The 24,004-nt window shown below is 44.8% G+C and overlaps 1 protein-coding gene across 18 annotated transcripts in view; it reads right to left on the minus strand.

Annotated features, from left to right (window-relative positions):
• FRMD4A (FERM domain containing 4A) overlaps positions 1-24,004 on the minus strand; it is a 696,296-nt gene that overhangs the window by 163,818 nt on the left and 508,474 nt on the right. For all 18 annotated transcript variants that reach the window (XM_024254325.3, XM_063727246.1, XM_063727245.1 and 15 more), the window contains one exon: positions 11,985-12,079. In XM_024254325.3, coding sequence (XP_024110093.2) covers positions 11,985-12,079 — 95 coding nt within the window. The remainder of the gene's footprint in view (positions 1-11,984; positions 12,080-24,004) is intronic.

Here is a 24,004-nt window from a genome sequence, read left to right on the forward strand (position 1 = left end):
AAATTTTTTTATTTTTTAGACGGAGTCTTGCTCTGTTGCCCAGGCTGGAGTGCAGTGGTGCAATCTAGGCTCACTGCAACCTCTGCCCTCCAGGTTCAAGCAATTCTCCTGCCTCAGGCTCCCAAGTAGCTGGGACTACAGGCACATGCCGCCACACCCAGCTATTTTTTTTTTATTATACTTTAAGTTTTAGGGTACATGTGCACAATGTGCAGGTTAGTTACATACATATACATGTGCCATGCTGGTGTGCTGCACCCATTAACTCGTCATTTAGCATTAGGTATATCTCCTAAAGCTATCCCTCTCCCCTCCCCCCACCCCACAACAGTCCCCACAGTGTGATGGTCCCCTTCCTGTGTCCATGTGTTCTCACTATTCAATTCCCATCTATGAGTGAGAACATGCAGTGTTTGGTTTTTTGTCTTTGCGATAGTTTACTGAGAATGATGATTTCCAATTTCATCCATGTCCTTACAAAGGACATGAACTCATCATTTTTTATGGCTGCATAGTATTCCATGGTATATATGTGCCACATTTTCTTAATCCAGTCTATCATTGTTGGACATTTGGCTTGGTTCCAAGTCTTTGCTATTGTGAAAAGTGCCGCAATAAACATACGTGTGCAGGTGTCTTTATAGCAGCATGATTTATAGTCCTTTGGGTATATACCCAGTAATGGGATGGCTGGGTCAAATGGTATTTCTAGTTCTAGATCCCTGAGGAATCGCCACACTGACTTCCACAATGGTTGAACTAGTTTACAGTCCCACCAGCAGTGTAAAAGCGTTCCTATTTCTCCACAGCCTCTCCAGCACCTGTTCTTTCCTGACTTTTTAATGATTGCCATTCTAACTGGCGTGAGATGGTATCTCATTGTGGTTTTGATTTGCATTTCTGAATGTTTAGCCATTGTGCAAGGCTGAGTTCAAGTCTTACTTTTAGTGAAGTCTTGATTGCCTAAGCCTGGGGTTTCTTTCAAACTTCTCCAGGGCTTCTGGTTCGTGTCATCTTCAAGACATTTGGCATAATCTTGTACAATTAGTTATTTTTAAAAAATATGACCTGGGCTGGGTGCGGTAGCTCACGCCTGAAATCCCACCACTTTGGGAGGCCAAGGCGGGTGGATCATGAGTTCAGGAGTTCGAGACCAGCCTGACCAATATGGTGAAACCCCATCCCTACTAAAAAAAATACAAAAATTAGCCAGGCATGGTGGCACACGCCTGTAATCCCAGCTACTCAGGAGGCTGAGGCAGAAGAATTGCTTGAAACCAGGAGGCGGAGGTTGCAGTGAGCTGAGACGGCACCACTGCACTACAGCCTGGGCGACAGAGTGAAAACTCTGTCTCAAAAAACAAAACAAACAAACAAACAAACAAAAAGCATGACCTGTCTCTCAACGATCAGTTTTCAACATTTATAGAAATTATCCCCCAAAACCTAGCACAGTGTCTAGCAACTGTTAGGTGCTCAAAAGAAGTATTTGCTCATTGATTTGAATGACTGCCTGCAAGAGCAAGCCATCCAGTAACAATGTAGACTTAAATATTCAGCTTTTGTCTTACCATATTTTATGATAAACAGTCTGATGGGAACAACCTTTTCATTATTCTCACAAGACAAGGCTTTGAATCACCCACAGACTGGAATGATACAAAAATACAGTGATTTTTCTCTGGCCACCAGCTCAAAGAATAATGAGGACCTGAGAGAGAGAGAGAGAATATTCCATTTGTGGAATATTCAAGATTAGTCAATGGTCCAGGCTTGAGATATCCTCATCCCACTCCACTGGCATATGAATGACCACACACACTGCAAGAGATTAGACTTAGGTCCCTGGGGGTCACCATTCACATGCGGTGAACTTCAAGGTGGGGACATGTCACGTGAAGGGACACAGACAGATGTCATTTGGATTCCAGTCTGTTGGGTTTATGCACTGCCAATTCTTCTTCATCCACAGAGGACAAACAGACAGATGGACTCCCCCTCTAGAAAACTTTATTCCCCACATTAAACTGTCTAAAAGAATGACTTTTTAAGCAATGAATCTGACTGGCAATTCCTTTGTTCCCCGCCATCTATTGGTTTAACATTTATCAAGCAATTAAATAGACCAGAAAGGAAAGTAAGAAAATGGGCCAGGTGCAGTGGCTCACGCCTGTAATCCCAGCATTTTGGGAGGCCATGGCGGGCGGATCACGAGGTCAGGAGATCAAGACCATCCTGGCCAACATGCTGAAACCCTGTCTCTACCAAAAATACAAAAATTAGCCACGTGTGGTGGCACATGCCTGTAGTCCCAGCTACTTGGGAAGCTGAGGCAGGAGAATCGCTCGAACCTGGGAGGCAGAGGTTGCAGTGAGCCGAGGTTGCACCACTGCACTTCAGCCTGACAACAGAGTGGGGCCATGTCTCAAATGACAACAGAGTGGGGCCCTGTCTCAAATGACAACAGAGTGGGGCCCTGTCTCAAATGACAACAGAGTGGGGCCCCGTCTCAAAAAAAAAAAAAAATGGTCAGGAAGCAAAGAGAACGTGGAAGCTGGAATGACCCCTACATGATCCTACATGGAATAGTCAGCCTCTGAGGACAAATGACTTTCCTTCCTCCACTTCCCCTGCTTGAACTCATCCACTCCAATCCTGTGAGGGGATCACGATGCGTGGCCTTGCATGGCTCCAGTGGCCAATGGAGAGGCAGACTTTCCCAAACCTGGAGTCCTTGGACCCTCCGGAGGTAGGAGGTCAGCTGCCTCCACTTTAAAAACTTGTAAAAGTCTCTCAATGAAGGCTGCTTATAAAGGCAGACTGAAGGGACATGTGACTTATCCAACGCCCTTATGAAAACTGCCCACTATTTGGGCAAAAACTGAAAGATGGATTAAAAAGCAAATTGGAAACCATAATTCTGGGGCCACCACTTTTCGCTGCAGCACTTGTTACAATGTTGTTTTCTGCTCATCTCGAAGTCACATTTCCTGTACTCTACAGGGTCAAGAATTCCACACTGCAAAAGGCCTTTGCTTTCCTATTTAACCTTTCACAGTCCTGACATCAAGTGCCTCCCTCAAACCTTTTATGTTTCTTTTGCATTAGGATGGGATGGGATGCAAAGTCGCAAAGAAGCATTTCCTTAATACAGTTTAACTAAGAGATGCCTGATAGCTTGGTTTTCATGATTCTCATTGATTTTTCATTTGAGAACGCACTTCATTGCCTTTGCCAATAATAACACACAAAAAAAGCATCCCAACAGCCACTCAGAGTATTTTTGTTATTATGTGACTGATAACTATCTTTAAAGCTGAGCAAGATAACGCTCATTTGGTTTATGGTTGTAGTAGGTCAAACTGTCAGGTCTGTAATCAATATGCAATTGCTTCCGGGCAATAGAAATTGGATGCATTCATTTAAGAGACTGCTTTTAGTTTCTACATATAAAACAAGTAGATTTTTGGTTCAAGTGTTGGCACCTTCAATAGAGATGGCCTCAGGGAGAGCTTTGTTTATAGTTACTGGAGGGTGGAGGTGTGTGATAAGTATATCTGAATCCGTCACTTTCCAGACCCGGGGGAGAATGATACTGCCTGGCTTCTAGATGTTTTTATTGTAGACAGGCAATTTCATACGGAATGAGTTTCTACAGAAAGCCAAAGCGAGAGATGAAGTTCTTATATGTTTATCTATTTAGAGAAAAGGTCTCACTCTGTTATCCAGGCTGGAGTGCAGTGGTGCAATCATAGCTCACTGCAGTCTTGAACTCCTGGGCTCACGCGATCCTCCTGCCTCAGCCTCTGGAATAGCTGGAACTACTGGCACATACCACTGTGCCTGGGTAATTAAAAAAAAGTTTGTTTTTTTTTTTTTGGTAGAGACAGGGTCTCGCTTTGTTGTCCAGGCTGGTCTCAAACTCCTGGCTTCAAGCAATCCTCCTACTTCAGCCTTCCAAAGTGCTGAGATTACAGGTGTTAGTCACCACACCTGGCCAAGTGTATGAAATGCTTATAGATGTTGCTGGATGGAGGTGAGGAGAGGTGCTCTTCAAATGGAAGAATGTTGATGTATTTAGTATCCTTGTCTTATAGTATGTGTGTTCATCAAGGACAGACCAGGCACTTTGGGAGGTCGAGGTGGGCGGATTACCTGAAGCCAGGAGTTCGAGACCAGCCTGGCTAACATGGTGAAACCCCATCTCTACTAAAAATACAAAAAGTTAGCTGGGTGTGGTGGCAGACACCTGTAATCCCAGCAACTAGGGAGGCGCCACCGCACTCCAGCCTGGGTGACAGAACAAGACTCCATCTCAAAAAAAAAAAAAAAAAAGGACAGACCAGTGATACTGATTTCACTATAAACCCTTAATAATACAGGAAGGTTAAAGTAGGGTGTACACTGGGGAGACCAGATTACTAAATCATGGGCTCTCCAGCCCAGGAGAAATAGTTGGCTCCACTATGTTTTCTTAAGTCTATTCCAAATTTTCTTTTTAAAAATGTTTTATTTTATAGAGACACAGTCTCTTTCTGTTGTCCAGGCTGGAGTGCAATGGTGCAGTCATAGCTTGCTGCAGCCTTGAACCCCTGGGCTCAAGTGATCTTCCCATCTCAGCTTCCTGAAAAGCTGGGACTACAGGTGCACACCACCACTCCTGGCTAATTAAACAAATTTTTTTTTGTAAAGTAGGGGTTTTGCTGTGATGCCCAGGTTGGCCTCAAACTTCGGGCCTCAAGCAATCTTCCCGCCTCAGCTTCCAAAAGCACTGGGATGGCAGGCATAAGCCACCGTACCCAGCCCCCAATTTTCTTTTCTAGCAGCTTCTACACCACATTTTGTGAATCACTTCCTAATCTACAAACAGAAGCTCAACAAGGAGTCAAGGGCCAGTGCTTTCTGGATCTCCAGTGGTTAACAGCAGATGCTAAATAAATATTTGTTAAGAGAATGAATACAGCAGCTTCCAATATGCTCCACAGATCCATATTCTTGTAGGTTCAGGGACTGCTGTGTAGACACAGCTCCCATCCTAAGCAAACAGTCTCCATATTAAGAATTCACTCTGCTCACCTGCGCCAGGTTCCTAGCTCCCTCCGGTCATTTGCATTGGGAAGGAAAGGAGGGAGAAAGCCGCATCCCTAAGCTCTCCTTGGAGGGCGGCGTTCTTTTTTTATTTATCTTAGCTGCACACAGAAAGAGCTATGCTCAAGCACTTCTCTGGTCACTAAATATAAGGTACTGTTGTATGTTTGCCGTTGTTTCCGACAACACAGCATGAGTCGTCTGAGAGGTGGTAATGAACACCGAATGCCGCGTTCCCAGAAGCAGTTATTACAAGCCAGGCACGGAGGCTGCAGCCACTGACTTTCTCCTCTCTCACTGTCCAGCAGATAATACGTGGAAATCCCAAACCTATTTCTAAATAAATTGCTTTCCCAGAGCTGTGTCTTGTGGTTGTTTCTTCTGCAACTGGAAAATTGCTTTTCTATTTTGTTTATTTTTAAATTGTAGATAAGCTTGTGGCCAGGAATGCTGAACAACTGAACCCTTTTCAGAGGCCCCAGCCGATGCCAGTCACGGTTGAAACGAACACAAGGACGTGAGGACAGCACAGACCCAAGCTCGCTCCCGTGCACCAGCGTTCCTGGCATTGGTTCTAAAGATGTATCTTCAATGAGTCAGGTCTTTTTCTTTTTTTTTTTTTGTTGAGACGGAGTCTCGCTCTGTCGCCAGGCTGGAGTGCAGTGGCATGATCTCGGCTCACTGCAATCTCCTGCCTCCCGGGTTCAAGCAATTCTCCTGCCTCAGCCTCCCAACTAGCTGGGATTACAGGCGCCTGCCACCACGCCCAGCTAATTTTTTTTTTTTTTTTTGTATTTTTAGTAGAGATGGGGTTTCACCATGTTGGCCAGGATGGTCTTGATTTCTTGACCTTGTGATCTGCTGGCCTCGGCCTCCCAAAGTGTTTGGATTACAGGCGTGAGCCACCGTGCCCGGCCAGGCCAGGCCATTTTAACCTTAATAGTTTGGGTAAATTAGACTCCCCAGACAGCACCAATCAGGCAATCCAATTAATTAGGATACAGTCTGCTGAAAGAAAAGATCCTTAATTGTTTACCGTCTAGGTTCTTAAACTAACATCCTGGCTGCAGGATGTCTGTGAGTGCTCTAAAATTTAAGCAAAAATTTATTTTGTATGTAAACTTTTATGAAGGAAAGGGAATATAACTTCAAATTTCAAAGGGGGCCGTGATGAAATATGAGGTTAAAAGCTACTTCTTTTCTTTTTTGTTTTTTTTAGGAGATGTGGTTCTTGCTCTGCTGCCCAGGCAGGACAGCAGTGGTGAAATCATAGCTTGCTGCAGCCTCGAACACTTGGGCTCAAGCAACGCTCCTGCCTCAGCCTCCCAACATGTTGGGATTATAGGTGTGAGTCTCAAGCCCAGCCCATATTATTAATTGGTATGTGAAAATAAATTCTAACTATACCTGTCTTTTAAATTTGGAGTAATGGCTAACCAAGTTTCTTCTCTTTCTTCCTTAAATTTCTAAACACTTTTTAAAGGCGCTTTTTTTAAAAAACAAAACAAAACAAAACAAAAACCCTAAACAAAAATCAGCAACAAAAGATACTTATTTATGGCATTCAACAAGCAATTCTTAAAATTTATGACAGGAGATTCAAATTAAAATTTAAATAGATTATAACAATCATTACTTCAACTTGGGTGTGTTTATTTCTGCTGAAGAGCTTAAAAGTTGTTTAGTTATAGGCTATAGCTTCTGATAACGGGATCTTCCATTCCCACCCCACCCCCTAGCCCACAAGCTACTTCTTGATTTTAATTAGTTTTGTTGTTGAGACGAGGTCTCACTCCGTCACCAGGGCTGGAGTGTAGTGGTGCAATAATAGCTCACTGCAGTCTTGAACTCCTGGGCTCAAGTGATGCTCCTGCCTCAGCCTCCTGAGTAGCTGGGACTATAAGTGTGCACCACCATGCCTGGCTAATTTTTAATTTTTTTTTTTTTGAGACAGATTCTCACTCTGTCACCCAGGCTGGAGTGCGTGGTGTGATCTTGGCTCACTGCAACCTCTACCTCCTGGGTTCAAGCAATGCTCGTGCGTCAGCCTCCTGAGTAGCTGGAATTACAGGCACGCACCACCACACTCACTTAATTTCTGTATTTTTAGTAGAGACGGGGTTTTGCCATGTTGCCAGGCTGACCTCGAACTCCTGACCTCAAGTGATCTGCCCACTTCGGGCTCCCAAAGTGTTGGGATTACAGGCGTGAGCCACAATTTATTTGTGTGTGTGTGTGGTAGAGATGGGGTCTTGCTATTGCTAGTCTTGAACTTGCTATTGCTAGTCTTCAACTCCTCCTGGCTTCAAAGAATCCTCCCACCTTGGATTCCCAAATTGCTAAAATTACAGGCATGAGCCTTTGCACTCAGCCCACAATTTTAAAAAAAAATTGAAATTTGGGTCTTTAAACAGCAACAGAAATATTTCAAAAAAAATGTAAAAATGAGTTTCTCTAAGGGATGGATGCCAGTGGTTGATAAATGAAAATCTCAGTTACCCTATTTGTACACCTGGAAACATTAAACCTGAACTTCCAAGCTGGTTCTTCTACTATTAGGAATGGAAGCTAGAAGGGAGATGGTCTGTAACTTTACAGGCCCCTGGGATGAGTCGTTGCTAGCCCCCAACATTCAATGCTGAAGTAGAATCGGCTTTTCTTCTGTGCTCTGGAGGGAGCGAGCACAGGAAATACTGCGACATTCTCGCTGTCTAGAACAGGGGTTTTCAAATGTGCCTGCACACTAGAATCAACTGAGAAGCTCAGGTCACAACCAGGCTGATTCAATTGGAATTTCTGGGGGTAGGTCCCAGGCATTGGTATTTTATAAAGTGTCCCAGGTAATTCCAAAGAGTAGCTAAGTTTGAGATCCCTAACTCTAGCAAAATGCAAATTTTTTTTATTTTTTGAGATGGAGTCTCACTCTGTCGCCCAGGCTGAAGTGCAGTGGCATGACCTCGGCTCACTGCAATCTCTGCCTGCTGGGTTCAGATGATTCTCCTGCCACAGCCTCCCAAGTAGCTGGGATTACAGGCGTGTAACACCATACCTGGATGATTTTTTGTATTTTTAGTAGAGGTGGGGTTTCACTGTGGTAGCCAGGATGGTCTCGATCTTCTGACCCCATGATCCACCCAACTCGGCCTCCCAAAGTGCTGGGATTACAGGTGTGAGCCACCGCGCCAGGCCAATAATTATTTTAACATTGGATTTATACCTGGCTCTTGGTTAGTTTCAGGATGTATTAAAGGCTGCCAAAATGTCTTTGTTTGCATGTATCACCACGATTCAGATAACTTATGTAGATGACCACCTGTATCTCTTTTTCTGAGGACAGAGTTAGTAAAAATAAAAGGAGGCCAGATACAAATGAATCCCGGTACAGAAGAGAGCACTCGTAAAAAATTGGGGAAATCTGAATCAAGTCTGTGGTTTAGTTAGTAATATAATGCCAATGTTCATTTCTTAGTTTTGATGAAAGTCACGTCGTTTGCAAGATGTTGACATTTGTTGAAGTTGGGTGGAGGGTATAAAGGAACTCTCTAATATGTTTGCAATTCTTCTTTAAGTCTATTTCAAAACTAAAGTTAAAAGATTAAAAAAAAGAAAGCAGGCTTAGTATTAATGCTGCAAAACTGTTGATTGCTAACAATATTAAACATTCTTGGGCATAAGTTCTTACACTGTGACTTAGATGCTTTATTAACGAATACAACTTATGGAGTGAGAGAAGCTTAGAGAAATTTCCAATTTCCTGTCTACATTCTGCTTTATATATATTTTCTCCAGTTTCATCCAGATCCCACAAAATGTCAACAGCAGTTAATTCTGAAAGAGTCTCTGACAATATGTGACCTAGAGTCACACATTCTACTATTTAGAAATTCTTTTTTTTTTTTTTTTTTTTGGAGACAGTGTCTTACTCTGTTGTTCAGGGTGGAGTGCAGTGGCACAGTCTCGGCTCACTGCAACCTCTGCCTCCCGGGTTCAAGCGATTCTTCTGCCTCAGCCTCCCAAACAACTAGGATTATGGGCACATGCCACCATGCCTGACTGATTTTTGTATTTTTAGTAGAGACAGGGTTTCACCATGTTGGCCAGGCTGGTCTCGAACTCCTGACCTCAAGTGATCTGTCTGCCTCAGCCTCCCAAAGTGCTGGGATTACAGGTGTGAGCCACCATGCCCAGCCTACTATTAGAAATTCTACTCTCAGGAACACTCATGCTGCTGGTAAGAGTATCTTGCACTTGTACGGCACTTTACAGTTTATAAGTGCTTTCCACGTGTTAGCCTTCTTTTATCTGCATTAGGAAATAGACAAATACATGTGATACACCACAGGCTGTCATAAAGAATGGAACTACGATTGCATTTTACTGTAAAACACACAGTGTAGCATCTGTATAAAGCACAGACACACACATGCTCACAATACACATGCAGAATTAGAAAACACGGTTATAAAACAATTTTGCTGTAGTGTCCCGTAATACAGTGCAAGGCCGAGTGATGTAGTACTGTAAGGCTAGTGCTTACTACTTAGGAATCACCAAGCCAAAGCAGGTGAACACCCAAGGGCACTATTTTGCAGGAGCAGCTTTTGTTCTTCTTTCCTACCAGGAAAAGGAGAAAAGTTCAGATGAACAAAGAGGCACTCCCAATGTCTGTTGGCCCTGGCGTTGTACCGCCAGGACTGACAGCCCGAGTCATGGCCTCACCACTGCCCAGCCTTGAAGGCGCCAGCTCTTCACCTCCTCTGGGCTCCTGACACCTGCCCTTTCCCCTGGTGCACCAGGCACATCTGCTAGTTTTTTTTCAGAAATCTTTTGCCAGCTCCAGTGGTTTTCCAGTGACCTCCAGCTGGCTGGCTGCCACTCCTTCTGTGGCTGGAGAGACCCTCCCACCTACACTCTGGGGCAGGTGATGGAAATGGCTGCACTTTCTCTGGATTATGCCAGAAGGATGGCTCACTCCTCTTCATCACTGCCCCCCACAGAGCCTCCACGAAGCCAGCTCCACTACTAGAGGGGGCAAGACACTTTTATCCAGCCTGGCTTCTACGCACGCACGCACGCACGCACATGCTTTCCTGGTCAGCACAGAGAGCCGGGAGAACTCAGACCTGGAGTGTACCAGCTTAGCTGGATGGGGAAGCTGAACTTGGGTGTGTGCACCCCCTGCTGTGACGTGTGGCTTTGGTGCTCTCAACCCTCCTGGGAGAAGAGTGACTTTCTACCTAGGTCCGATTCCTGCCACTCAGTGCTGTTACGGCAGTGATCTGAAATGTTCTGCAGACGCACATCATCTTCCCCTTCAGCCCAGGATCACACGCTCATTTTTCAATTCTTATTTATTCAAAAGGGAAGCCTAATCAGGGCTCCTCTAGAGTTCACGGGATCATTTAGTAAACTTACGTGGGAAATGTGAACAATGGGGCTATGATTAATTGAAACTTAGGGTTTCCCTTCTGATTAGTGAAAATAGTCTCAACAGCAATTTAAGTGGTTTACAGTGATTCTCAGGAGAAAGGGGAGAGAATAATCTACATTTGTAAAAGTAATTGTTCTACATGTGCATTTGTTTAAAAGCTTTTAAAAAATTGCAGTGCTGGGTCCTTCCCCGCACAGCCCTGAACCTTTCCCAGCTGGGCTTACTTGGCCCTGCCTGCGATTCCTCCTGCCCACCGACGGCCACTCCCACCTGCGTTCCAGTTCCCTGCAGGCTCCAGGACTAGGGGCCGACCTTGCTCCTCCCGGCTTTCTTGAGGACGATGTGGCTTTGCTCCTGCTGCCTGCTCTCTGAACACACCACAGCCTGAAATGTCCCTGATTTACAGGGTGACCAGACGGTCCAGTTTGCCCAAGACAGTCCCAATGACACCCCCTTTTGTTCAGTGTCTCCATTTGGATAATAAGTCATAGGACCACCCTGTCCACTTGCAGCTCGCCAAGGCCAAGTGTAGCCATGTGCAGGGACATCTGGTTGCCTCTCTCACTGGCCCATGTGGATGCCCACCTGTTCTTGCTTCAATGGCACCACCTGATTCCCGGGGCCTGGGCTCCCCTGTACTGTCTTGCCTGGCCACTAACCTAACACTGATCTGATAGTAGTTTAGGAAATCATCTCTGTAATTCTAAAGATCTGGAAGACAGAGAGAGACAGAGAGAGAGAAAGAGTGTGTGTGTGTGTGTTTGTGACTGTGTGTGTACACAGAGGAAAGAAAATTATGAACAATTTTCTTAGAATAGCTCATTTTTATCTAGAAATCTATACAGGTATTCACCATACTCTTTTGATAACAGTACATTAAAAAGAAAATGGAAATTTTAGTGAAGATTTTCCTTACTTGTATTACACAACACCACTTTATAGAGCCAAACTGAAAAGACCCTTGAAAGCAAATATTCTTCTCATCAGATCAGTGATCTGAATTTTTTATTTTCATAGTCGCTTTATTTCAGTTTAGACACTGAAACTGCACAGGTTATTTTCATTTTGAATTTATCATCAAATTCACTTCCTGTTATTGTTATCCCAACAGTAGAGAGAAATGTTTCATTTCCAGAAGTTTTCATTTAACTTAAATAGAAAACAAACTCACATAGATCCACTTAAAAAAAAAATAAACATTTCAGTCTGAACATAAACCTGCTTGATTAGAAGAACTAGTTTACCTAATAATTTTATAATATTAGCATCACCCTAATTATATCCTTTGGCTGTACCAGTCATGACCACAAGGCCTTTGAAATTCGGATGATGAACTTGGACTGACCCCAGACCATGGGACCCAAGTGGTCTGCAGCTGATTTCGCTGCTAACAGCTGGAGTGGAGCAGTTTCGGGTTCCGCACTGACTTCCCCTTCGGGCTGCGAGGGCTCAAGGCAGTACTTACGTTTCATCTGTGAATGCTATTCCAAAGTACTCTTTTTCCTTCAGATTGAAGTGAGAAGCCACAAGATCAAGAAGCTCCTTGGCCAACAGCTTGGGCTGCAAGAAGAATACAATGGAAGAAGGGTAAGTGACGAGAGACTGCTTTTCCTAAAATATGCAATCTCAGGTTTCCATAATTTTTTCAATGAAATGTCACAAAGCTCAAGTATTTTGAAGAAAATGATTTTTATAAACCCAAACAAATAGACAATGACACTGATGAGCACACAGCTAAGTCAAGGGTCATCAACAGATAGAGACCTTCTGTTTTGTTTCCTAGAAGGGTTTTTTTTTTTTTTTTAATTGAGATGGAGTCTCGCTCTGTCATCCAGGCTGGAGTGCAGTGGCACGATCTTCGCTCACTGCAACCTCTGCCTCCCGGGTTCAAGCGATTCTCATGCCTCAGCCTCTGGGATTATAGGCATATGCCACCACGCATAGCTTTTTTTTTTTTTTTTTTTTTTTTTGTATTTTTAGGAAAGATGGGGTTTCACCATGTTGGCCAGGCTGGTCTCTAACTCCTGGCTTCAAGTGATCCACCTGCCTCAGCCTCCCAAAGTGCTGTGATTACAGACGTGCACCACCACACCTGGCTAATTTTTGTATTTTTGGTAATCCCAGCTACTTGGGAGGCTGAGGAAGGAGAATCGCTTGAAACTGCAAGGCAGAGGTTGCAGTGAGCCAAGATCACGCCACTGCCCTCCAGCATGGGTGACAGAGTGAGACTCCGCCTCAAAAAAAAAAAAAAGATATCTGCCAGTCTAAAGAAGCACACCAGAGCATTAGGCATAAAGTCATGGTAGATGTTTGTATTGTTAACATGTTATTCACCTTGGTCTGTTACTACTGAAATGACCACAGAACACCAGGCACTGAAGTGGGGGAGGGAGGGAAAGGCTGTCTGATGGGGATACAGGGCCGGAAGAGAAGAGTTATTTCTAAACTAGCTTCCAGGTCATGCATTTGAAAATACATTGTCTTTATGAAAATTACTCCATTCCAAGCACACTCACCAGATAGTAGGAAAGTTATTTCATTATCTGTTGGTTTTTTTTTTTTTTTTGAGATGGAGTCTCGCTCTGTCACCAGGCTGGTATGCAGTAGCGCGATCTTGGCTCACTGTAACCTCTGCCTCCTGGGTTCAAGTGATTCTCTTGCCTCAGCCTCCCGAGTACCTGAGACCACAGGTGTGCGCCACCATGCCCAACAAATTTTTGCATTTTTAGTAGAGACAGGGTTTCACCGTGTTGGCCAGGATGGTCTCGATCTCTTGACCTCGTGATCTGCCTGCCTCGGCCTCCCAGTGTTGGGATTACAGGTGTGAGCCACTGCACCTGGCCGACAGTTGGTTTCTTATTTCACTTTTTGGGTACTGCCATGGACTGAATTATATCTCCCCAAAATGCATGTGTTGAAGCTCTGACATCCAGTGGTATTTGGAAATGGGACCTTTGGGAGACAATTAGGTTTAAATGTGTTTATGAAGGTGAGGCCCCCAAGATGGGATTCGTGTCCTTATAAGAAGAGACACCAGAGAGCCTGCTTCCTCTCTCTGCCATGTGGGGCCAAAGTGAGAAAGTGGCCCTCACCAGGAGCTAACCATGCTGGCACCCTGATCTTGAAATGACTGTTTAATACAACAGACATTTATTTACTGAATGCCTACTATGTACAGGGCACTGCCCACATGCTGTAGGAGACAGAAAAACAAGCAAGGCACAGCACAGGCCCATAAGGACCTTAGACTTTTATCAGGGACACGGAGCAGGAGCTAGCGCTAAGTTTAAAAAGCCAAAGAAGATGCTCCACCCTTTTCTGTCTCACTCCTGGGCTCCTGGGTGGCAGCCTCAGGGCTTAGATGACCATCAATTCACTGATGAAAACCACTTAAACTGAAAGAGTGGGTTTGAAGCTTCCTCCCCAGCAGACAGGAATTGACAGGAGAATCCAACATGATAAATCAATACCACCTCATAGTCTATACTTCCATTCATACTGAATTTTGAAAAAGTGAAAAAGCAATCTCTGTAACCAACAGGGAATTCAAGGTGATACGTCAGACCCTCCTTCACTCCTGGTGGTACGTCTACTCTGGGAGAACGCGGTGGAGTAAACGTGGCACATCTCAGAACGTCGCTGATGAATTACGAAGTAGAATGCAAGATGGGCGCTCTTGAAGCTTCCGGTAAGTGCAGTGTTTGCCATGGGCTGTGGCCAGCACTAGCTCCACCCCCAGGAAGTATTCGGCTGCCCAATAACAAAGGCTTTCCTGGATCACTTGTGACTATGAGGTAGTGTGGCCGCTTTTTAAATTGTAATTACTGGCCGGGCGCCATGGCTCACGCCTGTAATCCCAACTCTTTGGGAGGCCGAAATGGGCAGATCGAGTGAGGTCAGGAGTTTGAGACCAGCCTGGCCAACATGGCAAAACCCTGTCTCTACTAAAAATAAAACAGTTAGCCAGGTGTGGTGGCCTGTGCCTGTAATTCCAGCTACTCGGGAGGCTGCGGCAGAACTCTTGAACCTGGCAGGCAGAGGTTGCAGTGAGTAGAGATCACGTCACTGCACTCCAGCCTTGGCAACAGAGCGAGACTGTCTCAAAATAAAAATAAATAAATAAATAAATTGCAATGTACAGCTGCTCTTCGAATTATGATGGGGCTACATCGTGGTAAGCTCATTGGAAGTTGAAAATATTGTAAATCGAAAATACATTTAATACACTGTACCCACCAAACATCACAGCTTAGTCTAGCCTACCTTAAAGGTGCTCTAAAACACTGCCATTGGCCTACAGTTGGGCAAAATCATCTAATGTCAAGCCTGTTTTATCACAGAGTGTTGAATGGCTAATGTACTTTATTGAATTCAGTACACTGTAGACTATCAGTTGTTTACTCTTGTGACTGTAAGGCTGAGCAGCCCTGCCAGAGCGTATTGTAACGCATACTGCTAGCCTGGGAAAAGATCAACATTCAAAATTGGAAGTACAGTTTCTACTAAAAGTGCATTGCTTTTGCACCAGTGTAAAGTAGAAAAATCATAAGTCAGACCATCATAGGTTAGGGACAGTCTGTGATATAATTTACCTGTCCAAATGATTGCTACCCCTTTCAAAGTAGTCACCATATTTCTCTGATGCTTGCCATTTCTTAAAACATTTTTGATAATCTTTTGGGTTTGCCCTTGAGGCTTGTGTCAGATTTGTCAACGCGTTTTCACTGGTGATAAATCTTCTTGTGCTCGAGGATGGATTTGATTTTTTTTTCAAATGCCAAAAGTCACTTAAAGTCAAGTCTAGTGAACAGAGATAGAGGAGGAGGAATGGGTGATTATGCCTGGTCAACCCAGTTTCATAAAATGAAGTGTGACTACAAAGTAATTATTGTGGGTTATTGGGTATTATGGTGAGAGGTCTGGTCCAAGCTTGAAAACAATAAAAATAAGATTTTGTTCTTTTTGAGATTTCAACTTTAAGGCTGGGCACAGTGGCTCTTGCCTATAATCCCAGCACTCTGGGAGGCTGAGGCAGGAGGATCCTTTAAGCCCAGAGGCAATATAGCAAGACCCCATCTCTACAAAAAAAATTTAAAAATTAGCCAGGCATGATGGCATGCACTTGGGACTAGTCCTAGCTATTCAGGAAGCTCAGACCGGAGGATTGCTTGAGTCCAGGAAATTGAGGCTGCGGTGAGCTATGATCATGCCACTGCACTCCAGCCTGGGTGATAGAGTGAGACCCTGTTTCAAAAAAAAAAAAAAAAAAAGGAAAGAGAGAGAGAGAAAAAAAAGAAAGAGAGAGAGAGAGAAACAGAGCAAGAGAAGAAAGAAAGAGAGAAAGAGAGAAAAAAAAGAGAACTAAACTTTAAAGCCTACATCTAAACAGATTTGATCAGAGATACATAAGTTTGCCCAGAAAGAGAAAGAATGATTCCCAGTGCTGGCATAGTTTATCTAGAACATATATTCATCACTCCATAGAATGATTGGGCCTGAATGGAAGGGGGTGAGTGGAGGCAGGGTGGGAGGGGCAGTTGGGGAAGGGAGATGAACCCAGGAAGCAAACATGATCTTAGCCAATAGGTGTTGAATATTTGGGTCCCTTACCGGGTGGTAAGGCCTTTTATGTGGCAGAAATGGAGGCCTGGGGTTACTTTAGCTGATCATGTTACATTGAACTCTCCTCATTCCATGCCTCCCAAGGAACAGCCACATCCTGGATATGTCCCTCATATATGATCTCATTATCATCCAGAATAGAGATTATCATTCTTTTGCCAAAGAAGATTCTGAGACTGAGAGATACTAGGCAGGCTGTCCTGGGTCTCACAGCCAAGCTGGGATTCAAAACAAGGTTGAGATACACAGCATGGAATATTATTTAGCCCTAAAAAGGAATGAAATTCTGACGTGGATGGAACCTGAAGACATTATGCTAAGTAAAAGAAGCCAGACACAAAAGGACACATATTGTATGATTGCACTTAGATGAGGTAATTAAACAGGCAAATTCATAGAGACAATAGAATAGAGGTTGTCACAGGCCGAGGTGGTGGCAGATGGGGGGTTATTGCTTAATGGTCACAGCATTTCTGTACTATATGATGAAAAAGTTTTGGAAATATTAGTGATTGTTATATGACACTGTGTATGCATTTGATGCCACTGAATTGCACATACAAAAATGGTTAAAATGGTAAGTTTGATGTTACATATATTTTGACACAATTAAAAAAAAAGGAAAAAGGGGGGAAAAGAGGTCCGATAGTTTCAAAGCCCACATGTGTAATCTCTCTGCCACCCTACCTCTGTTGACCCTGCTTCCAGGGTGAGAGACTAAGGATCATGCCTCAAGGGCCCTGGCTGAGTGAGGGCTATATGACTCACTTGAAACCAATGCACTGACATTATGGATTTATACATCAGTACTTTGAACTTGGTTAATGTGAGTCTTCCCCTGAGAATGAAAAATCAGGTTTCTGAGTCTGCAGAATTAAGAGATGGCTTAACACACTGAAGAATTCACCAGAGTAATGGATACCACCATGGAAGCCTTGTTGAGACTGAGTTTTTGCCTTACCATGGTGATATGTCTCTCTGATTTAGCCTGTCACACTACAATAAGAAAACAAGTTTTCTTGGTGACTCATAAACTGAAGTCAAGGAAAAGGCTCTGAGCAGTAGCTGCCTGGCTGGAACAAACTTCATTCTTTCAAATAAACTTTTTCAACAATTGTACCTATCTGGATGTATATCTTTTGTTAAAAAATTAAAAAGGTCAGTCCCATTACTTTACACAACAGTTATTATAGACCATATGTATCAATTTCCAGGAAGAAAAGTCTACATTTATTACTTGCAATTTACAAATGGAGAAATAAAGGTTGTGAAGGGGGAGAAAATAGATCCCAGAAGATGTTGAGGTTACAACTCCTGACTCTTAGCTGCTTTTAAAGCCACACACATTTTTTCTGCTGTCATGGTGACTGGCAACAGCCCAGAAGGTGGCTGCTCTGTCAATGAGAGTAAGAGCTGATGGATGGGCATGTAGTGAGAGTGAGAAATACACGTCATTGTTTCACTGTTTAAGTCACAGAGACATTGGGGGTTGTTTGTCATTGCAGCATAACCTAGCCTATCCTGATTGATTCAGGCACTGAGTCTTTTATTTTCTGTACAGTTGATTTAAAACAATTTATGGCATCAGCCCCTTGATTTCCTGATCTTGCAAGTGAAGACAATATCCCCCGCTGATGTGACAGTGATTAATATACTACATTGTTCTGAAAGTTTCTTAAACTCCTTTAGAGAAAGTTGCCGGGCAAGCAGAAAGCAATCTGCTCTTATGTGCTTTGAAGGGATGTTTACAGAATCCCGCTGAGTATAATTTGCCAATTACTGGTGCTGTAAACATTTGTGGAGCTTTGCAGGGATCGGACTGGGAGCAAGGCCAGAAAGGCAGCTTGTAGCCCAGTCACATTCTATTGGACAACCTGGGCAGGAGCCCAAAGGCCATGTGAGCAAGGCAGCCCTGTGCTCCCTGGGTTTGTCAGAATTAGCCTCTTGTGGACCATCAGCGGTCCTGGCCCTAAGAGGTCATTACGTCTAAGACTGACTTTCTCTTAGCCCATAATTAACTTTGTTCACTCAAATAGTTTCTCTCTTTTCTTTTTCTTTTTGTATCTCAAACTCTTTTTCCATTGTCCCTCTTAGCTTTTATTTCTCCTGATACCTGACAAATAAAATCTCCTTGCAAACATCCCTCCTTAATATATACTTCTCAGTGGCACCACTCACAGAGCTAATAGGACAGTCTTTCCAACACCAACTGGGCTTAGAAACCTGGGCTTCAGCCACGTGCTTTAGCCAGGAAAGGAAAGCACTGGTTCTAAATACTTAGGGAAAAAAGGAGAGGAGCTCTCAGTCAGTGCTTTGTGGCTCCAGCACCCAGATCTGAGTTCTTGAGAACACTGGATGATTCCAGTGGGAACTGTTCACATTCCCAGCATATTACAGGGTTCCAGATCAGGTCCTGACTACTTCCTGGCCTGCTTCTTCCAGGCAGGACACAACCAACTAGAATGATCAAAACAGCACTTAACATGTTGCAGGGCTGTAAAGTGCTCTAGGCACACTGATATGGTTTGGCTGTGTCCCCACCCAAATCTCACCTTGAATTGTAATAATCCCCAGGTGTCAAGGGCGAGGCCAGGTGGAGATAACTGAATCATGGGTGTGGTTCCCCCATCTGTTCTCATGGTAATAAATAAGTCTCACAAGATCGATGGTTTTATAAACGGGAGTTCCCCTGCACAAGCTCTCCTGCCTGCTGCCATGTAAGATGTGCCTTTGCTTCTCCTTTGCCTTCCGCCATGATTGTGAGGCCATGTGGAACTGTGAGTTCACTAAACCTCTTTCCTTTATAAAATACCCAGTCTCAGGTATGTCTTTATTAGCAGCATGAGAACAGACTAATATACACACCCACATGACAACATCCTTTCAGGTGACTTCCACGAGCCCTTCAGGTAAATTCTGGGGAAAGGAATTCAAGGATGAGGTAGCACCCAGGCACCTCACCAATTCCTCACAGAATACATATTCCACAGTATACTCCATATAGTATCAAGCTCTAAACGCTAGCCTGGTATTTACCATCACTTATATATTATGCCACCAACTTAAACTTGACATGTGTATATCCAGATAGATGATCTTAGACAAATTATGCAAGCTCTCTGGGCCTCAGTTTTCTCATCTGTACAATGATGAACTACCGTGGATAAAATGAGTTCCTATCCTAAGACATTATTTATGTTGTTATTATTATTATTTTTAGATACAGGGACTTACTCTGTTGCTCAGGCTGGAATGCAGTGGTGCCATCATATCTCACTGCAGCCTCCAACTCCTGGGCATCAGTGATCCTCCAGCTTCAGCCTCCTGAGTAGGCAGGGAATTATAGGCATGTACCACCATGCCTGGCTAATTAAAAAAATTTTTTTTGTAAAGATGGATTCTTGCTATGTTGCCCAGGCTGGTCTTGAACTCCTGGCTTCAAGTGACCCTTTTTCTTTGGCTTCCCAAAGTGCTGGGATGACAAGTGTGACCCAATGCACCCAGCCTTTGCTCTTAATGTTATTATTAAATTTAGCTTCTTCCTTTCCTACAAATGATCCTGCCTTCCCAAGAGTGTTATTCACCCATTTGAAAAAACTTAAACACCATCTGCATCCTTCCTGATCTCTTGAATCTAGTCAGTTAATATATCCTGTCTTTCTTATGTAATTTCAGGTAAGTTACTAAACCTCTCTGTGCCTCAGTTTCCTCTCAGCTATAAAATGAGGATAATGACTATACCCAGGTCACAGGGCTGTTTTGAGAATTAAATAAATTAGTCTGATCTATATGAAGTACTTAGAATATGCCTGGCATGGAATGTTACATGTATTCATTATTTCAGATCCTAATCATAAATTATTTAAAACATTCCATGTATGGCCAGGTGTGGTGGCTCACACCTATAATCCCAGCACTTTTGGAGGCTGAGGCAGGCAGATCACCTGAGGCCGGGAGTTTGAGACTAGCCTGGCCAACATGGTGAAACCCTGTCTCTACTAAAAATACAAAAAAATTAGCTGGGCGTGGTAGCACATGCCTGTAATCCCAGCTACTTGAGAGGCTGAGGCACGAGAATTGCTTGAACCTAGGAGATGGAGGTTACAGTGAGCCGAGATCGCACCACTGCCCTCCAGCCTGGGTAACAGAGTGAGACTCTGTCTCAAACAAAACAAAACAAAGCAAAACAAAATCCCCACTCCATATAGTGTCAAGTTCTAAATGCTAGCCTGGTATTTAAGACCACCCTTTGAACCCAGCCCCAGTTTACCTATCCAACCTCACTTTTGCCCAGTTCCCTACAAAAATATCCATTTCTGTTCAATCTATTTGATTGAACTAAAGAAAACACCGATCTCATTTTTATTTCCAAATCTTTGTACATGCCATTCTCCCCCTCCCCCTTCCCATTTAAATTTTATCCTGCTCAAAGCCCACTTCCTCCATGAAGCCCTCCCTGACCACCCTGCCTACAAATGCTCTCTCCCTCCTCTGGATTTCTACAGCACTCAACACAGGCACCTTAGTCACACTTCGCACATGTGCTCTTGTGTTGTGGTAAACTTTGTGTGACATGATTTGTTAGACTCTATAGCGGGCTGAATGGTGGTCCCCAAAAACATATGTACCCATCCCAGTCCCTGGAACCTGTGAGTATTACCTTTCATCACAAAAGATGTGATTCTTGGGAGGAGGAATTAATCCTGGTGGGCTCTAAGTGCCATTATATTGTCTCCTTTTTTGTTTCTGAGACAGGGTCTGGAGTGCGGGCTGGAGTACAGTGGCACGATCTCAGGCTGGAGTGCAGTGGCATGATCTCAGCTCACTGCCACCTCCACCTCCCAGGTTCAAGCGATTCTCATGCCTCAGCCACCCAAGTAGCTGGGATTATAGGCATGTGCCACCACACCCAGCTAATTTTTTTGTGTTTTCAGTAGAGATGACGTTTCAACAGGTTGGCCAGGCTGGTCTCGAACTCCTGAGCTCAAGGGATCCACCTGCCTTGGCCTCCCAAAGTACTGGGATGTATTGTCTCCTTATAAGAGAGATACAGAGGGTTTTTTTAAAACAGACATACAGGAGAGAAGACAGAGGCAGAGACCCAAGTGATAAGTGATGAAGACACAGGCAAAGAACCCCAGTCACTAGAAGCTGGAAGAGGTGGGGAAGTGATTCTGCCCTCCAGCTGCCTCCAGAAATTTCGGAGAGTGAGTTTCTGTTATTTTCTAGCCAATAAGTTTGTGGTTATTTGTTACAGCAGACACAGGAAACTCATACACCCTCAGATGGAAACCCTGAAGACCTCATTTCCCTGTAATTGAAGGGAACTCAGCACTGGTTGGTTGTGACATGAGTGATCTCAGTGCGAAGCCTGCATTGACATTGGTGTTCTCTCTCCACTGTCCCTGTGGCACTCTGGGCGGGGAAGGCAGGCAGGCCTGGGTCTCAGCCCACCCTGGGTCATGCCATGGTGAAGCTGGCCCCTTAAGCTTCTTCTTGTTATCCTATTCCCTTGGGGCATCTCACAGATTCTAAGTCAAAAGAGTTGCCACTTCTGAGTTAATTGTATCTCAAAAAAAAAAAAAAAAAAAAATCAAACAGCAAACAAACAGTAACCATCAAGTGACTCCCATTTGTGCTTCGGGAGGAATCACAGTCTCCTCTGAAGAGTGACCCTCTCAGCTCCTGCTCTTCGCCAAGGGTGTTTTTGACAATTCCTTTGTCACCGCAGAGCCCCCAGTGACCGCTAAGCTGCCAAGGTTTGGACAGGCATGGCCGGATGGCACAGCCACAGCTGCCGCTCTGTGCTCAGCACTGCCTGCCCACCCACTCTGCCCAGGACCCTGTGACCCACTGGACGGGTGGCTCCCTGCCCTTTAGGAGTGGGTGCAGCTGTGGGATGGCAGACAGGGGCTGTCTGGGAGTGAGTGTAAAATGTGGCCCGTCTGCCCCCATCTCTCTGGACAGAAGGGGCTGGGGTTAGCTTTTCTGAAAACCCAGAGGGAAAGAGTGGGGGAAGAAGGGCAGCTTTGAATAAATGAGCCTGAGCAAGCTGCTGGGTCTGAAGCCTGGGCTGTCACTGTGTGTCCCTCTCCATCCCCATGGGGGCTCTGAGCCCAGCAAGGGCCCAGAGGCTGCTCATTATTCCGGGGGAGGAGAAGCAGCTGCGGGGGGAGCATGAGGTGACTCTCTGCAGCTCTGTCCACCGTGTGGCCAGCAGGTCTGGGTGGCAACTCCCCTCCCTGTCGCCCTGCTGATTAGCTGGGAAGGCTGGTTTCCTTCCTGCCTCTCCAGCACAGCCCTGGGTTCTGTGGCAGGGGACACAGGGAGGCTACTTCCTGTAGGCAGACAGGTGTGAAGAACAATGGAGTTGCACTGTCTTGGCTCTCAGGCACCCAGAACAGGTAGGGGAGGCCCCGAAGCCAAGATCAGAGACCCGCCTGCCAGAGGGGGCATCTCTTTACCCAGAGGTCCCTGCCCAGCCTGAACCGGGATCCATTCGTGCACGTGAGACAAATCCTTTACCTCTAGTCCAGGAGTGACAGTGGCATCACATTGCTGCAGCAGAACAGCAAAGCTGCCAACAACAGTGCCCACCTGTCCCCGCCTGCAGCTGCTACTTCACATGAATTCATGCAGCCAGCCCTAGAAACCAGAAACATCTGAAGTAGACACCAGGATTGCCCCCATGTGATAGAGGGAACTGAGATACAGCCAGAGAAGCAACTTGCCAAATCAACACAGCGAATCAGTGGGAGAACTGAACCGCGGTACACAGGTGGGCCTGGGTCACCCAGGATTATAGGAAGAGCCAGAGAGACCATCTGCCCAGCCCACTTCATTACAGCAGCAGAAAGGAAAGCCTAGAGGAGGCCAGAAACCTGTCCAGGATGAGGGCGGGCACCTTGGTTACCAGCATAGGTGAGGTGGCCCCGAAGTGCCCACGACACCTCCGTCCTTTGCCCCCGCTAATGTTACACTTAGGAGACAGAGCAGGTCTCAAAGCTCTGAAGCAGGAAGGAAAGAAACAAAAGTACATCAAGGAAAGGGGTAAAAGTGGTCACTGACAGAAATGGAAACGATGCTCAGGTCTAGACTTGCAGGGGCCCCTCTCCCAGCACCAGCATCTTCTGCACGGTGCCTGCGCTATAAGCTTTGCTTACATCATCTCATTCACTCTTCAAAGCAACCCTGCAACGGTCTGCAGATGGGACACTGAGGTTCTGAAATGTTGCATGGTATGTCCGAGGCTCTAAGACACAATAGGTGTGGGGCCTACGAGGGCTTCCGTGCAGGGCTGACTCCAAAGCCTTGCTTTTTATTCAACTAAATTAAATCCATTCATCAATTTATTTTTATTCTTAAATTTTTAAAAAATTGACACAGGAAATATATTTCTTGTGCTGATTTTAAATTTATAAGTATCTGGCTGGGCACGGTGGCTCACGCCTGTAATCCCACCACTTTGGGAGGCCGAGGCGGGTGCATCACCTGAGGTCAGAAGTTTGAGACCAGCCTTGCCAACATGATGAAACCCTGTGTCTACTAAAAAATACAAAGAAATTAGCCAGGTATGGTGGTGTGCACCTGTAGTCCCAGCTACCCAGAAGGTTGAGGCAAGAGAATCGCTTGAACGTGGGAGGCAGAGGTTGCAGTGAGCTGAGATTGCTCCACTGCACTCCAGCCTGACTGATAGAGCAAGACTCCATCTCAAAAAAAAAAACATATATACACACACACACACACACACACACACACACATAGATATATATGTATGTATATCTATTTGTGATGTACAACATGATGTTTTCATGTATATGCACGTTGGCTGACCCATCAAGCTAATAAACATATCCATCACCT

This window comes from Pongo abelii, chromosome 8 (assembly GCF_028885655.2).
Source record: "Pongo abelii isolate AG06213 chromosome 8, NHGRI_mPonAbe1-v2.0_pri, whole genome shotgun sequence".
Lineage (NCBI taxonomy): Eukaryota > Metazoa > Chordata > Mammalia > Primates > Hominidae > Pongo > Pongo abelii.